Source organism: Neopelma chrysocephalum, unplaced genomic scaffold (assembly GCF_003984885.1).
Source record: "Neopelma chrysocephalum unplaced genomic scaffold, ASM398488v2 Primary Assembly neopelma1_132, whole genome shotgun sequence".
NCBI lineage: Eukaryota > Metazoa > Chordata > Aves > Passeriformes > Pipridae > Neopelma > Neopelma chrysocephalum.
The window spans coordinates 2,577,837-2,594,007 of record NW_020897794.1 but is presented as its reverse complement, the minus strand read 5'-3'; the positions used below and the strand labels follow the sequence as shown (position 1 = coordinate 2,594,007).

Sequence of the window (16,171 nt, the reverse complement as noted above, 5' to 3'; positions counted from 1 at the left end):
AAAATGAGAGAATTGTAAGTTATTCCATAAAGCCGCTATCTCTGTTCAGCCCACAAATTTTAGTATTCAGTAGAAGTATTCACTGTGAAGGCATTTTGCTGACCTGACTTATATCTGCTTAAATACATGATTGTATGAGCTTTTTTAAGGTTCCACTTTTCCTTGCACTCATTTACAATTTCCCTCTCCATATGGTTCCATTCCAGTTATTCAGAAGAGCAGTTTAGTTCCCATTAAAAGGTAAGAGTAGTTCCTTCCACGACCAATGCCTGCTTGTAAATAAGCAGCACTGCTGATGGGTTGGTGGAACTGAAAGCTTCGAAACAGGTCTCTCAGCTGGATTTAACTGGTATCTTTCACAGGAAGACTCAAATGGAATGAAATTAATTTGCCTCTCAGCAGTAGCTCGGTCATGACTGAGACAAAGGGCTCAAGGGCTAATCAACTGAAATCAATCAATGACTGTCATAATTTTCAGTAGGAGTGGAATTCTTCAAAAACGTAAAAGTGGACATTTCCATTACCTGTCCTATGTGTGGACAGAGGACCTTAATCAGTTTGTTGGAAGGACCACAACTTAGATTCTTTCCTGCTTCTAAAACAAGACAATTGTGTTATTATCAATTTCATGAGTGCTGCTGAATCTGCTTCAAAAAACCTGCACTTCCACTGAAGTACTAAGCAGATATAACAATTTCTCTTCAGAGAACTGGGTCATATTTCCATCTAAGTTAAGTATTTCCAGTCTAAAAAGCTTGTGATGATTTTCAGTGATTGCACGTGCACCTACCAAACAAGGGAAAGACACACTAAGCCATCAAACGAGTTTATAATTCCATAATACAATATTAGAGTATTTTCACATGTCTACTCTTTAGAAATCCCAGCTTGTTTTAGGAAATAATCTTACCTCATTGTCCTCGTGTATTTCAACACTACCTTGTGCAGGGAACCTTTGTTTTCTTAAAGAGGCTTTATATAATTCACCTGAAAGGAAAAGAGGCATATTGGTCATATAAATATTTGTCTACCACATCTTTTACAGACAACTGTGTGTAAGGCACATTTCTAATTTCAAGACAGAAAGTTCAGTTCACAGGAAATCCTGTGGACAAACAGAAAAATATACAATATTAGAGGCTCTTCTATTCTTAACAGCAACATTCAGAACAGGATTCAGGTCCTTATACAGAGGTGTGTAGTACCAGTACAGCTGCTGTTGATCTGTGACTTTCTGAAGCAGCAGTAGAAGAGGTCACCTGAGGTTCTGCTCATCCCATACAGGTGTCTTAGGTACTCTGATATGTCTTAAATAGCACCTATATATAGGCAAGTGAACTAAGCCTTTCAAGTTCTCCGTAATCTTAATAATATGCCTTTACTCTTGGTCAGTCGTGAAGTGGTCAGGCAGTTGGACCACAAGATCATTGTAGGTTCCTTCCAACTGAAAATATTCTATTCTATTCTATAATTTCTGTAACTGGCTATGAAAAGGCTTGCCCTCTGAACAGAAAAGAAGTTGATGTACCACTATCCACTTTTTCTGTTTTGCACTGTGTTTTTTCAGTCATTGAAGAGAATCACTACAGGCTTTTTCTGGTCTCCTCATAATGCAGTATTTTTTTCTACCGCTGCATGTTACCTGGGAAACAGTTGTAAGATGAAATTTGATTAGCAAATGTTGCGGTGGTCAGTTCCTTGGGGAGGGCAAATGTGCTTTACTCTTCTGTCAATTGATGGAATTCCAGACAAGATGCAAATCCTATCCCTGTAACAATTCCTCCTCCCTCTTATGTGGGGAAGAGGAAGGCTTTGAAACCATCCTGAATCACGACAGCAGGAATTTGTAATTTAAAATTTCAGCTGACTGCAGTGTTGCAGCCCTAAAATTCCACTCATCTCACAAAGATTAGCTGTTCCTAGAGAAACTGTGAGGCCTTCCTCCCTCTATGACAGATACAAGTTTTAGGAGTTAAAGAGAGAGGATTGTACTAAATAATAATACAAAGTAGATAACGGACAGCTTTTGGTATCTAGACACCTTTTCCTCTGTTTCTTCCAGCGTGCCAGAAGAAAACAAATACACCACATAATGCTATAGATGACTCAGTTTACTTTTCCTTGGCATTTGGAGTTCATACCCTCTTTCTGGTTCCACTCCATTTGTTTACAGGCAGTCTGTCAGACCCTAAGACAGCGTTCACCAAGAACGTTGCTTGGTTAGGTTTGTCTAAAAGCACTGAATTTAGTCCAAAACAAATTTTGAACACCTGCATTAGGTGCAGGTTCTACCAACATCATTCCTTAAGAGTCACTGGAAATTTATTTAGCCTCTGTGTCTACATTTCTCCATATTTAAAATTGAGGTAATTATTCTTGCCTTTCTGACAGGCAAGGATTTAAGGTATTAGTCATTCAATATTTGTATAAAATAAAAGGGTACCACAACAAAAAACAAAATACCAGAAAGCAAATCCAACAGAGACAACATATACCCATAAACCCTGAGCTTCCACCAAATGCAATTGCTTTCTGGAACTCTCTGCAATTTAATGCTGACCTCATTATTAAAAAGCTATGTCAACAGTATGAAATTTATAAGTTCCATTTTTTGGGAGATCATCAATTGATGCCATTTAAAACATAAGGCTGCATTATAAAAAACAGCAGGAACTACTGAGCATTTTTTGTCAGGACTATGTATCAGCTCACTGAGAACCATACTATGTAGTTAAATGGCTCTTAGCAACACGTGGTATCAAAACAAATTAACATGAAATAGGTGAGTAAAACCAGAAAGTGACACTTGCCTATTGCTTATCAGATGCTGAACTATAAGGATGACAGCATACGGTCCTAAATTAAATGCAACCCCAATACAGAAACTGCTTTTCAGTCTAGGAGTCAACAGCCAGGAACAGTGGCTATCATCTAAGCCAACTAATTTATGACAAGGGAAGAGATCTACCATGTATTTCTGCAGACAGAAGATACCACAGATACCACCAAGCCAGTGTATCTGGCAGGGATTGTTTTAGACTCAAATTGCCACGGGAATTGCTACATAAATATATATTTCTACACACACATATACACATTCACCAGTGACTTAGGCACCAAGCAAGCTGTGTGTCTACAGCCTTGCCTGAATAACTCATGGCTCAAACAGTCTCCTCATGTGGAGTACATCAGATCTCAAGATCAGCACGAGAGGAGAGCCAGGTGAAAGGAAGAGCTTGGACAGTGATTCAAGACCCCAAAGCAGCCATGAAAAGCATCAGTTCAATACACAACCAAAAAAGTAAGTAAGTCCCCTGAATACAGGAGAATAGAATTCATATGATCATTCCCAAACTTCTGAGATCATGAGGTACAGTTCCAACTCATACTAAGAATCAAGCCAGGTCCTCTTTTTTTTTTCCCCCCACAGACCATTTCAAATATCCCTAATGCTTTGTCATGTTAATTACGGAAAAATTTAAAGTTTAAAAACAAACAAACAAACTTGCTTTAGCTACAAAGCATAAGGTGCTGATAGTCCCAAAAGAAAACTGCTATTCCCATGATTGCGCTCCCATGAGAAATGATGCTGTTCCTGCCATCTGCTGTGCTATTACTAGTCATTCATAATGATAAATCCGTCATAAGAAATATGTTCACATGAAGGCTGTGACATATGTTTTCTATTAACAAATGATAAAGAATCCTGTAATACACTGCAGATGCAGTTTTGCAAACTGTACTGTTTAGAGGAAAATAATGGCACGTGTCATTGAGCCCAATCCTGCTCTGGAAGCCACAACATAAGATGGTGCCTGTGTTAATTTCCATGATTTCTTCACTGAATGTCTTACACACATATGCTACCAGATCTTGTACATGACTACTGCAGAGCACTGGAGAAGAAGAAACACACAGGGTTAGCCAAGGATCTTAACTCCAAGTGCTCCCCAGCTCCACTTATCAGACCAAGCCAGATGGGAAAAATATGATTTCCAAAAGGGAAGGGGTTGGCACAGAGTGACAGCATGTGCTTATAAACACAGCTGCAGGAATAAAGAACAGACTGTGAACTCCAGGAAGGTAATGGACAATTGTCCCCAGAGAGAACCGTGATGAACATTAACACCATGCATTTCTGTAAGTCAATTCCTGCTCTTTAGCAAGCAATGCAAAAGCACAGAAAGATCAACAGCAGAGCCACATGTAAATAGACTCCCTGAAGCTGGGCACCAGTAGCAAAGGAACCCTAGCAACGCCAGGCTTGGCACTACTTTTTACTCCTATAGCACTCAGAAATTTTAATAGCAACACTTCTTGCATCTCCTTAAGCAGAGACAGAAGAAAGAAGTCCAGAGAACAAAATACCGAAGGCTCCTACACTCCAAATCCAGCCATGTTGTACTGTCCTGTATGAGCTATTGTGTATAAGAGCAGCTTCACCCTCCAGTGCTCTACTTCTGCCACTCCAGCCAACACTAAAAGGTACTAATGTGCTAAATAATGTCACAGGCACTTTCTTGGTACATTTTCATAATCCATATTGAAAATAATTAAATTTAAAATAAAACTTAAAAGAATCCTAGTCCCTCCACATGTATTTCTCTTCTCAAGGTAACAGATCACTTGGTTAACAAGACTACTGAACAGCCTCGGTACAAAGAAAAATGAGAACACCTTCAACTCACATTGTTTTTCCTGCAGAAAGCCAGATGAGCAAAATGCAGACTCTTCACCTTCAAAAGGAAGAAACCACAATGTAAACTAAAATCACTTTACATGAACTCTTTACTTTTTCTACTGTGTTGCAGTAAATATTTTGCAACTGACCACTATGGTGATTTCCATAACCCCCATTGGCTTCAGTGGGAATAGCTCAGCATATGACACCCTTGACAACTGCTGTAATCTGTTCAAAGTGGTTAGCCTTGAAGCTAGATTTTACCCTTTATATTCAATCTATTTGATAACCTGCAGCATTAGCCACTGAATCTCTAACTAAGAAATGGCATAACTTACCTAGCAATACAAAACAGATTCCTATTCCAAATATTTAATTAGCAGCTTTTTAAAGAATGTTTCTGCCCTTCCATTCCCTCCCAAAGTCCACCCGTCCAAAGAAAGTTGCAAGTACAAAGGGATTTTCTCAGATCTAAATACAAAAACCTAATATACCGAGACACAAGAACATGGGAATAAAGGCTCCTTCTGTAGATAAAGTCCTCCTACAGCACTCCAGCCATTTCTTCCATGGAGGGTAAACACCTTTGCCATCATTCCACCACAAGAGAAACCAAAGCGAAAAGGCATCACATCAGCCTACATCAACCATCAGAGCTGGGATGGGAACAGAGGTCTCTCAATCCCTTCTCTAGATTCCTTCTTCAGAGGCCCAGCAACATTTTTTCCTGGAGCCTACCCACCCCTTGAGTATGTGCACAGACACAGCGTCAGCTGCTGAGGCACAGCTGACTCAACAGCAGAGACCATGTTCTGTTGCACTGTTTGGCAACACAGAACAGACTGGCAAATGACAAGCACCAGGGAAGCTGGTGGCACCTCGGGATATGGGAATAAAACAGCGCACGTGCTGCCATCGCCTGCCCACTGATTTTCATGTGTTCAAATGAAAGCTTCTGCCCAGTGCCTTAAGAAGACTACAGAACTTGTAAGCATTGTTCCTCATCTCATGAATTAAAAATGCTGTCACACTAAATGCAACTAAGGTTAATATATAAAAACTAATAATAATGTTTTACTCCTCTGATGGACACAGCAGTACAGAATAAGAACTCTGAAACTATTCTCTTTTTCTTCAGATGCCCCAGCTATCACAATTGACTTGGTTTCTAAGACAGTAAAAAGAAAAGAAAAAATGACAGGCTTTTAATATACAGCAAAGAAATCTGCTTTAGTCCATTCTTTGTGCAAGCAGTACTTGCAGTACACTACTGTACTTCACTTTTGAAGAACAAAAATTATTTGAGTTAGCTACTTTCCAAATTTCACATACCATCTCTTTCCTTTTCAGTTCCTCACCAGGACAACTCACAGACTCTTGTTCTGACAAAGAGCTTGGGTCACAACTGTTACCTGCTTTCAACTTATTAGCGAAGAAATATTAACTGCAACAGCTCACAGAGACAGTCATTGCTCAGGCAAAGCAGCCATCAGTCACTGCCTTGGGATGAATGTGTGAAACTCTCAGGAATGTGAGAGATAAAAGCAAAATCTGGGTCTCCATGACAAGAGCACAGACCAGCCTTCTGAAGTGCTTGTATACACAATTACACTAATTACAATATGGAAAACAATGTGTTTCATGAAGAAAACTCCTTCCCATGGCAGCTTTGAATGGCTGTGCAGACAGAAACTCTCCTTCTCAAAAGGACAGAAGGTGAAGACACTTCCACTACAGAACTAAAACTCATTTTTAATTTGGTAGGTTTAAGAAACAGACAGTGTCTTTTTTTAAAGCCTTACTAACGAATTTCAACTTTGCATGTATGTTTTTAACATGTACATTTAAGCCTTTCAGTACATCTTACTGTGCCTGTTCCACATTTTTCATCTCATAGTAGATTTAACAGATTCTGAAAAAAAGCCACTTCTCTGCCCCGGAATTGAAAGATGATCTGCAATTACTCTATTTGCATGCTACTTAAAACAAAATTAGCAAGCAGTTTTTTGGGCAGTGTTGAAACCAGAATAGAAGCCACTTTGCTTTCCCACAAAGGATTGCTAACACCAGTAGAAATAAACGTATCTATTCACCAGAGAAAGCAACTGCAGGTAAAAATAAGATTCACAAAGTTACCTTTAGTGTCATGCCATTACACTTACATGTAGATTTGCAGACCTGTAGCCATTTCTCATTCATGTAGCTGTGCTCCTGAAATGTCAGAGGGCATTTTGTACAATTCTTGTCTCTCATTTTGCTCTTGCCTGGGATTACATTGATAATGTGATCACATTGATAATGGGATCAGTGTCAGAGGCCAGCATAGCAGAACAGTTGTGTACCTCAGCACCAGGGAGGTATCCAGGGGATCGTTCTTTTCTTTCTTTCCCCACACGTTCAATCTTGCAGTACTGGCTACAAGAGTGCCAACAGGCTTTATGGCACACAATTTTCTGTCTTCAATCATCTGAATTCATGTAACAACATAACCAGACCACTGGAACAAACAACTTTCATGCTCCACTTCAGAACACTCTTGCCTCAGCAAGAATACTGTGAAAATTAACTTCTGAATAGAAAAATCTGTTTTGGTAATTTTTTTTTAAATGCCATGGCAAATTTAAAACTGGTGTGAGCACAGTTATGTCAAACTTGGGAAAATAAAGAGAGAGGAAAGGAGGCAATATACCTACAGATGGTATGACCCTCTGGATGAGAATGGCAGCCAGGGAAACTCTAGGTCCAAAGAAACTGATGTAAGAACACATGCTGATTTCAGCATCGGACCGGATCTGAATGCAGATTGAAAAAGGAAAAGGGAAGGACTGCAAGGAAAGCAACGCTCTCTGCAGCAGGACTCAGCTCTCAGCTAAAAAATATCTCAGCAGCTAGTTTAAGCTTCTTCCACTTTGCATACAATTGCTGAGCTGTATTCTAGAACATACAGCATCAGAAAATTAAATTATGGCAGTTGCACAACACTGGTAACCTGACCTACTATAAACTGCTAGCAGTGATGATTTGCAGAAATCCAATCCACCGCTTCTCTCTAAAACCTGCTGCTAGAAGTAAAATCTGTTCTCTATATGAGCCATCTGATGTGTTTTGGAATGCTGATGACTATTGTAGTTTTCATCCTTCCCTTTCACTATCCACTAAGCCAAATATTCTGTTTGCCATTCTTCACATTAATAGGCAGCAGATGCTATTGCAATAAACTTAATAGCAGCATAAACACTACAGTCAGTTATGTAAAACCACCCTTCAATTAATTATATGAGTCCAGGAGGGCATGACAAGGAGAGGTAAATCACATGCTGCTAGGGGGAAGGAAGAGAGCAGTTTGTTTACACAGAACATTCACAGTGGACAAAATTAGGCAAGGCTGCCCTCAGAGAGAGAGAGACAGAGAGAGAGAGAGAGAGAGAGAGAGAGAGAGAGAGAGAGAGAAGGAGAACCACTAGTAGAAAGTAAAACTCACTATTAGCAGTCATGAGGGTGTAGAGGTTTTTGTGTTATATTGAGTGTTTTGACCATTGCATAAATGTTGGAGAACCTCTGAGATGCATGGCAGGTGTACCAAAGGGGACTGAATCAGTGAGCCAGTGAAAAATGAGACCCAGATGAAGAATTCAAAGGCACCTCAGTCTTACACAGAAACCCTGGCTTCCTGGGGGAGTTTAATGGATCCAACTCAACATAGCTTGTAATTTCAGATACTGTGGGTTAGTATCCACATTACAACTGACAAGTATCTTAATGAAAAGTCTAAACCGTGCAATGCAAAAAATTAACCATTCCCATTTAAGTGGAGAATGCTAATTCACAGTCAAGTTGGCATATCGGAAATATTTTCTCTGTATTCCCTTGATCTAATAAAAAAATCTAACTTTTTTTTTAAACATTAGAATTACAAAATTCAACAAAACAAGACTCGTGTAGAATTATACTAAATCATTTTATACACAGGAAATATTTAAGTGAGAAAGTAATATACATATCTGACATTATTGTAAAGGAAGATTACGCAAATATACAAATTATACAAGGAAGGATAACAAGAGAAAAAATCCAATCTTTCCTGAAAAAAATTAGCTTAGCAGTTGCATTCCTGCCATAATTTGCAGTTAACTCAGGGCTGATTGCTAGCACCTAAGCAGTTTTCCTTGCCAAAAGTGCATGTAACCATTGAACAGGGAGCTGCAGGCTCTGCTTTATTCCTAACCAAGCACCTTATGTACATATTTAAACACTGTATGACCTTTATTGTTTACTTAAAACGAGATTAACTTCATTTCACAAAAAACAATAGATGGTTTTCAGACTACAAAGTCTTTCCCCTTCCACAAAAACATCAACCTGAAGAGCGATGTAGCTAAACTTTCCTCTTACACTTAGGATTTGTACGTATTTGCAACAACCCAGCTGAATGTCTGATGAAGACAGATCGCTTGAAGTTGATTAATTACTTCTCTCTCACATCAACATTTCTGATAACACATGACTGGACAGACTCTTAATTTGATGGAAAGATAAAGCAATAGTGTTACACAGCCAAATTAAAAACTGTTTATGCCCTAAAAAATAATAAAAGAGCAATTACTTTCTCCTTTGCTTTCCTCCACCTTTCCTCCACTACAGGGCGAGATCAGAGTAAATCTTTGCAGCAGCTGTCAGTGTATCCTACCCTTCTGACTGGTATTGTCTTACCTTGTGCATTACTTTAGCCTAACCAGAGGTTCAAGAGGTCTGGGACAAGCACAAACACATTTTCATACCTGCTTAATGCTCTTGAATGCCCAGGACAATTTTTGGGAGCTTAGTGCACTCTGAAAAGCTGGTCCTTGCGCACAGTCCACTCAAAACCAAACCAAACTCTCTCAAAACAGAAGGAGAATCACTGTCATCAACTTAAGTCTTTATAGCAGCCTTCTGCACACAAGACAACAAAAAACATGAATTCCAAGTAGATCAACAAAAGCTATTGTGAATCCTAAGGCTTTGGAAATGCAATGTCAGCACCAAAGGGTGCCCAGTGTACAGTGTGGAAGCAGACAATGGCTGACCAACCCTTCTATGAAGTAAATCTCTGCTAAAAGCTACTAGGACAGACTCTGCTCTCCCTTTTACTGCTGTAAGTCCAGTTTATTCAGTAGGGTAACTCTTTACAGTAGTCTTTGCCAAGGATCACAACGTACTGGTGTCAAAAAGTGCTGCAATCACAGGATGTCTGCTGCACATTTCCTGGAAGCATAAAAATGCTGTAATAATGCTTGTTTCAAATTAGTGTGAAATATAATAGTATAACTGTATGGTGCTCTTAGTCACAGAACAATAGAATCATAGAATGGGTTGTTTTGGAAGGGACCTTGAAGATCATCGAGTTCCAACCCCCTGTCATGTAGTCATATGGTTTAGTTTTAGGTAGTCTTGTGAGGAGCAGGGAGTTGGACTTGATCCTTATGGGTCCCTTCCAACTTGAGATATTCTATAATTTTATAAATAGCTTAGTCTACAGATGTATATTAAACTTAATCTTAACCTTAACCAAAAATGACATTCTAGTCTTCCAGTTCTGTTCAGTGCCTTGTGGATATCATGACAGGAGAACAGACAGAGCAGTTGAGGGAATCAACAGGAAATTGCCCCTGACACCTCTCAAAACCAGGCTGCTTCACATATAAACCAGCCTTTCATTCCTCCTTAACTATAAGGGAAAGATGAGATCCAAAAGATATGATATCAGACAGCAAAAAAAAAATCATCACTCAGCTATGCACCTGCTGCACTTAAAATCTCAGGAAGTATTTTTTTAAAGGGGAGTTACAAAGAATAGCTGGAATGGTGGGGAGTCATAGTGCATGCCACGAATTCAACAGCATTTTATGGTCTACTGTGTAACAGAAAACTTTTCATTTAAAAAAAAATCGGTAGAAATTGAATAGCTCAATCGTAGGAGGTACAGAAAGGGCAGGAACTGCAGATTTTCATACACAGACTCAACACAACTTGCCCAACAGTTAGCACCTCCCAGCTCCAAACCACTATCCTGTAATGGGGTGGATGTGAAGAATAAAAGTTTAATCTAAATCAACAATTCAAATGAGTCCCAGAAAGAAAGTAATATCATCGTTAGCACTATTTTCCACATAGACAGTCGATTCATTAAAAGATGAAAAGATCTGTGTAACCTAGTCTTGTGCAATGGGACCAAGAAAGGCCTTTCACTCACCTCATATGAAAATTTCCAGTTGTGAAAGCTGATCATGTCCATCTATTTTGCTGGTTACCAGTAAAGCAATCCATCAGTCTGTATGTGTGGCATACGAAGCACAGGAAAAGTGAATTTCACATACATTTTACAGTCAGTTATGTTTTAAACAACTAAAAATCATATTGCATTTTGTCAATTGCCTACCTGAGAATTCATCCTCGTTTGAAACATTTTAATTCAATTAGCTGAACTTGCAGAGTAAAATAGTAGCATATTGCTGAAAAAATGACTAATGGCTCTTAAAATTTAATTAGTGTGTATTAAATCAACAGTCATCATTTGTGGCAAGGTGTATTACAGCAATTACATTGTTACTTGTTTGCTTGCTTGTTTACATTATTTTCTACAAAAATACCGCATACCTCCTCCTTTTTTTAACAAATTAAGTTTCAAACCAAAGAAACAGTCAAGATTCACTGGGGGGTTGCCTGTTTCACTTTTTTTGTGTGTGCATGTGTGGGTTTTCATAATGTTTGTATTTTGGAAAAGGCAGGCCACACCAGCAGGGAAGACAACCAGTCCAGCTGATCAAAGAGCTTTGGCTTGAACTTAGGGCAAAAAGGAGAGCACATCACCTTTGGAAGAAGGGGCAAGCAACTCTGGAGGACTACAAGGTTGTTGTGAGGTTACGCACGGAGAAAATTGGAAGGGCCAAAGCCCAACTAGAACTTAGTTTGGCTACTGCTGTAAAAGACAACAAAAAATGCTTTCTACAAATTCAACAGCAACAAAAGGAGGGCCAAGGAGAATGGGCTTTAAGGTCCCTTCCAACTCTAATCATTCTATGATTAAGTACATCTTCTGGTGAAAGACAGAAATTATGTGCTCCTGTGAACCACAAGTTGAGCAAGAATACACAGTCAAAAATGTCAGAAATTGCACACACTGATTTTCAGATATTATCTAATTCTGTCACAAAGATGCACATTTCTTTTCCTTAGAAGAAATAACAACCAAACAAAACCAGGCCAATTACCTATTTTCCCTCAACTACCCCACAAATTCATATTACTGCAAATATCCTGCTACTGTAATTTTAATACTTAATCTAAAACAAACCATTTCAACCTTCCTACTCACACATCCATCTATTTTTCTGAAGATCATCTTCATCTCTCTAAATTTCTAAGGGAAGCTTTCGTAGGAAAAAACTCTTCACAGACAAGAAAGATGCACAAGTACCTTCTATTTACTGCCAGACAAACTTTCATTCAGGATTTCTCCATTGCTAAAGACAAAACCTCTCTTTCTACACATCAAGGACAGTAAGCAAACCCGTCACGTACACAATCCATTCCTATCACACTACTGAGTAATTAAAACCAGTGTGTTGAGGCAAATAGACAAAGGAGATTGATAAAGATTGCATTAAGATCTCAAGCTTGGCATTTGCTAAATTCTGAAATCTTGGTCTTGCAAACTTAACAACTGTAATGAAATTATATTCAGTAACTGTAATGAAATATAGCTTGTCCCAACGTTTCTGGTAAAACGGCCAAGAATTGGAGCTGTCCAGCAACAGTTCTTGGCTCACTGAAGACAGGCAGAAAACCAGGCAGCCACAGATGAGAAACTCAGCACAAGAAAAACCTTAAAGCTTGTGTATTTTATCAGATCAGGTAAAAAAAAAAGAGGTCCAGAGTAACAACGTAGCTTGCACAAACTTATGCACAGCAGTTTTGTCTATGGCACGATCCAGAAAATGCCAGCTGCTTTTGTCAGGAGTACAGAAACAAACCAACACCTTCAACCTCACAAACACTAAAAATATATATTTAAAATAAGGATATGATCTCAAGATAGCTGGAGGATATGCAAAGCACTGAAATCCAGCAGGCTGAATTTGTCCCTAGTGCTCAGTACATGCAATTTTCCTTAATCTAATGGACAGATACTTTGCACTAGGAGTGAATTTAAATGCATGGCTATGATGTGTAAAAAAGCTTTTGTTCTACAACAAAGAAGGCATCTGCATCAACATAATTTATGCAGCTGTACAAATTTTTAATTCAGCTTGATTGCTGTTTGTTATTTGCTGAAGTGAAAACTCAATAAATTTACATTCTGCTGCCAGTTTTCTCCCAAATACTTATTTCTACCTCTGATAAGAAAGGTTGCACTGGACAAGTGCTCTCAGTCGTACTTACTGAGAATCAATGATTGAACTAAATTACATACTTGTAATTTATAAAGTTCCTGAGGATCTTCTCTGTCTCACACTGGAACAGTAGCATTACTTAAATAAAAAGCATCCAGTGGGTATTTGGCTCTGCCCAGAGGATACTCCATCTTCTCATACATCTTCACTTGTTGAAAGAGTCCATAATAATGTGCTTTATTAATCAATTTATCAAACCTTTAAAAAGAACCAGTGCTCTGCTCTCTGCACAGGCACGTAGCAAAACCATTGGCCCTAGAGACTGGTTGAACTGTACCAACACCAATGAACTCATCATTCTCTGAGAGCCCCAAGTAAATCCAGATGGGAAGGGAGTTTCCCTGAATCTGCAAACCATACTCCTCACATCTTTTCATTGAACTAGTGAAGTACCCTTGAAAAAGAAAGCAAAAAGAGAATCCAGCTTTAGCTGAACTTTTAAGTTTTTACAATAAACAATTGGGCTAAGGCTAAAATATCTTTTTACTGTGGTACAGAAGACAGTCTTCCTTCCAATGTCCTCCTCCTTCCCTCTTTGCCTTTTTTGTTTGTATATGATGATGTTAATCACAGACTTTTCTAAAATTGCTAATCAGTAACACTATTCAGTCTTGTTAAGCTATAACAAAAGCATGGTACAATTATCTGCACTAACAACAGTGTGATATGACTGATCAGTATTTGTCAGATAATTCCGTGAAGAGACAAATGAGCATGTGTATGGGGGAGGGAATAAACCAGTATGTAGCTAATCCACAGGACTGAATCTGTGAGTATAAGGTGGTAGAGGACAGAACGAAATGCATTGCCTTGCCTATTTAGAAATCTGATGTATTTGGCAGGGGTGCAGCAGCGAAGATTCTAAATGTGAGTGGATATTACAGCCAGAACTCCACTTCCTTTTGCATTTCTGAAACAGTGAAATCACATTCTGGCTTAACAAGATACAGTATATGTAACATGGGCTCAGACTTGTGCTAGCCCAGTTCTCACCAACTTCAGTCCTTGCCTGATGTTTCTATTAAGAACAGTCCAACTCAGCACAATGAACTGTAACCCAAAATCCACTTGCAGCATGAGAATGTAAATACATCTTCACACAGGTCAGTTCATCGGCTGCTTTGGGTCAGGTACACTGGTTTCAAAGCTTTTAACAAGTGTAAACAGAAATGAAACAAAGGAAAAGAATGGATGAAAATTCTTTCTTTTGCAAAATATCACAGAGAATTAAATGAAAACAGAAACCCTGTGTAGGAGGAGGAATGGAGTGTAACTCAGAGGACTGCTTCATTTGTTTCTGCACAGATCTCCCATGCAACCCCAGGTCTCACATTCTCTTTTCTGCAGATATTCAACTGCATAATGCAAACAATGATCCTTTCATCACCCTTGTGTCGGAACAGCAGAAACCCTTGAAAGCAGTCTGTTACAACTCTCTCCTTAGTGCCCAACACAAAGGGTACCGTGAAAAAAAACCAAACAAAATCACCCTCATGCAAACGGTGCAAAATGAAAAAAAAAAGGACTCTAAACCTTTGCCAGCTCTGGAAGAAGTAATCTCTGCAAGAATATGAGGATAGATGGGTTTTGACAAGTTATTTAGAAGACTAACTCATAATTGATGCAACACTGTATTAATTTTTCTTGCTACTCTGTAGCAGAGAAAATGCCATCATTACAACAGGTAATCTATATCTTAAAAATTGCTACTAAATCTCTGATTAAGTTACCCAGCAACATAAGTGAAGCCTTGATATCACGCTAAAAGCAAATGCAAAACTGATCAGTTTTTCTTCTGTAATTACCTATTTAACAACTGTAAATAACCTGCATGTATTGTGTCTACCTGTCACTTAAATATTATCAAAATACATCATTCTTATGGTAGGTAATAAGAAGTTTGTAACTCAGATAAATATTACTTTTATATACCTGTATACTAAAATAGACCTGTTCATAGCTATTTTCAGGATTGATTACATGTAGCAAATCCATAAAGAGAAGCCTCCTAAAATGGCCAAGTACATCAAATTCTTTTAAAAGCCAGATTAATTAACAAGTACCATTATGCCTGAGCCCCATGCCACCAATGGAGAAGCTAGGTTTTTTTCCTAAAGTCAACAAGGTAGTTTTAATCTTCAAACAAGTAGGCAATTTAGGAGCCAAAGTAACAATTAAGACTGCTTAGGTCTTTGCCTTAGGTCCCAGATTCTTACTGGTGTATCAGTGCCCATTTCCCATTCATTTCAGTGGCACAGTTACATAAATATTTACATAAAACTGGCTGTAAATACACCTGAAGGTGTCCTCACAGAAATTCCAGAAAACAATTTGCTGACTTTAAGGAGCAAAATAACCCAGTGACAACAAGTTTCTCATATGTTGAATACAAGGATACATTCAAAAATAAGTTTTAGTCTTGTAATCTATCTCAAAGTTGTTGAGCTGAGTCCAACACCGATTTCCCACTGAAGCCAATAAATTCGTATCACCTGGCCCATCAAAGTTTCCTCCTGAAAGAGATCATTGCAACTCATTTCTCAGCACTAAAATGCTACTTACATGTCTATGTAAATCATTTAACTATGGAATGCTGTAAAATGACATTTCTGTAGAGTATTTATGCAATATCTGACAACTAACTGCTTCAGTAGTCAGATTTTCTTATTAACTCTAAATACGTAATGCAAGATAAACATTACCTTGACTTTCTTCCAGCTTCCCAATTGTTTCTATCTGCTCAACAAGGTCATTTGAGTTCCACTGGCTCATGCCTATGAGAATGGCACTTTTTCCTTCCACCATCTCTTCTGTAGGAGAAAAAAGGAGAACAGAATAAATTGCTGTGACAAGCAACAGAAAAAAGACAGGGTGAGAACCAGTAATTGAGACAGAAATAAACACTCAGTATAGCCCCTAATGGGAATAGATAACAGGGTACCATATGCAGGACTCTCCAGGAAAGCTTTTTATCTACTCATATGCTCTACAGGAAACCTGTATGCTTCATATATTGTGTGTAGGAAAATGGTGGAAAAAAGAGGATCGAATTTTTTTT

General features: G+C 38.5%; 1 protein-coding gene across 1 annotated transcript in view; it reads right to left on the bottom strand.

Moving 5' to 3' along the window:
• Nucleotides 1-16,171, bottom strand: part of PITPNM3 (PITPNM family member 3) — a 59,686-nt gene that overhangs the window by 33,808 nt on the left and 9,707 nt on the right. Inside the window, 5 exon segments of the mRNA XM_027698732.1 lie at nucleotides 525-580; nucleotides 583-595; nucleotides 911-987; nucleotides 4,689-4,736; nucleotides 15,816-15,923. Of these exon segments, the coding sequence (XP_027554533.1) occupies nucleotides 525-580; nucleotides 583-595; nucleotides 911-987; nucleotides 4,689-4,736; nucleotides 15,816-15,923 (302 nt within the window).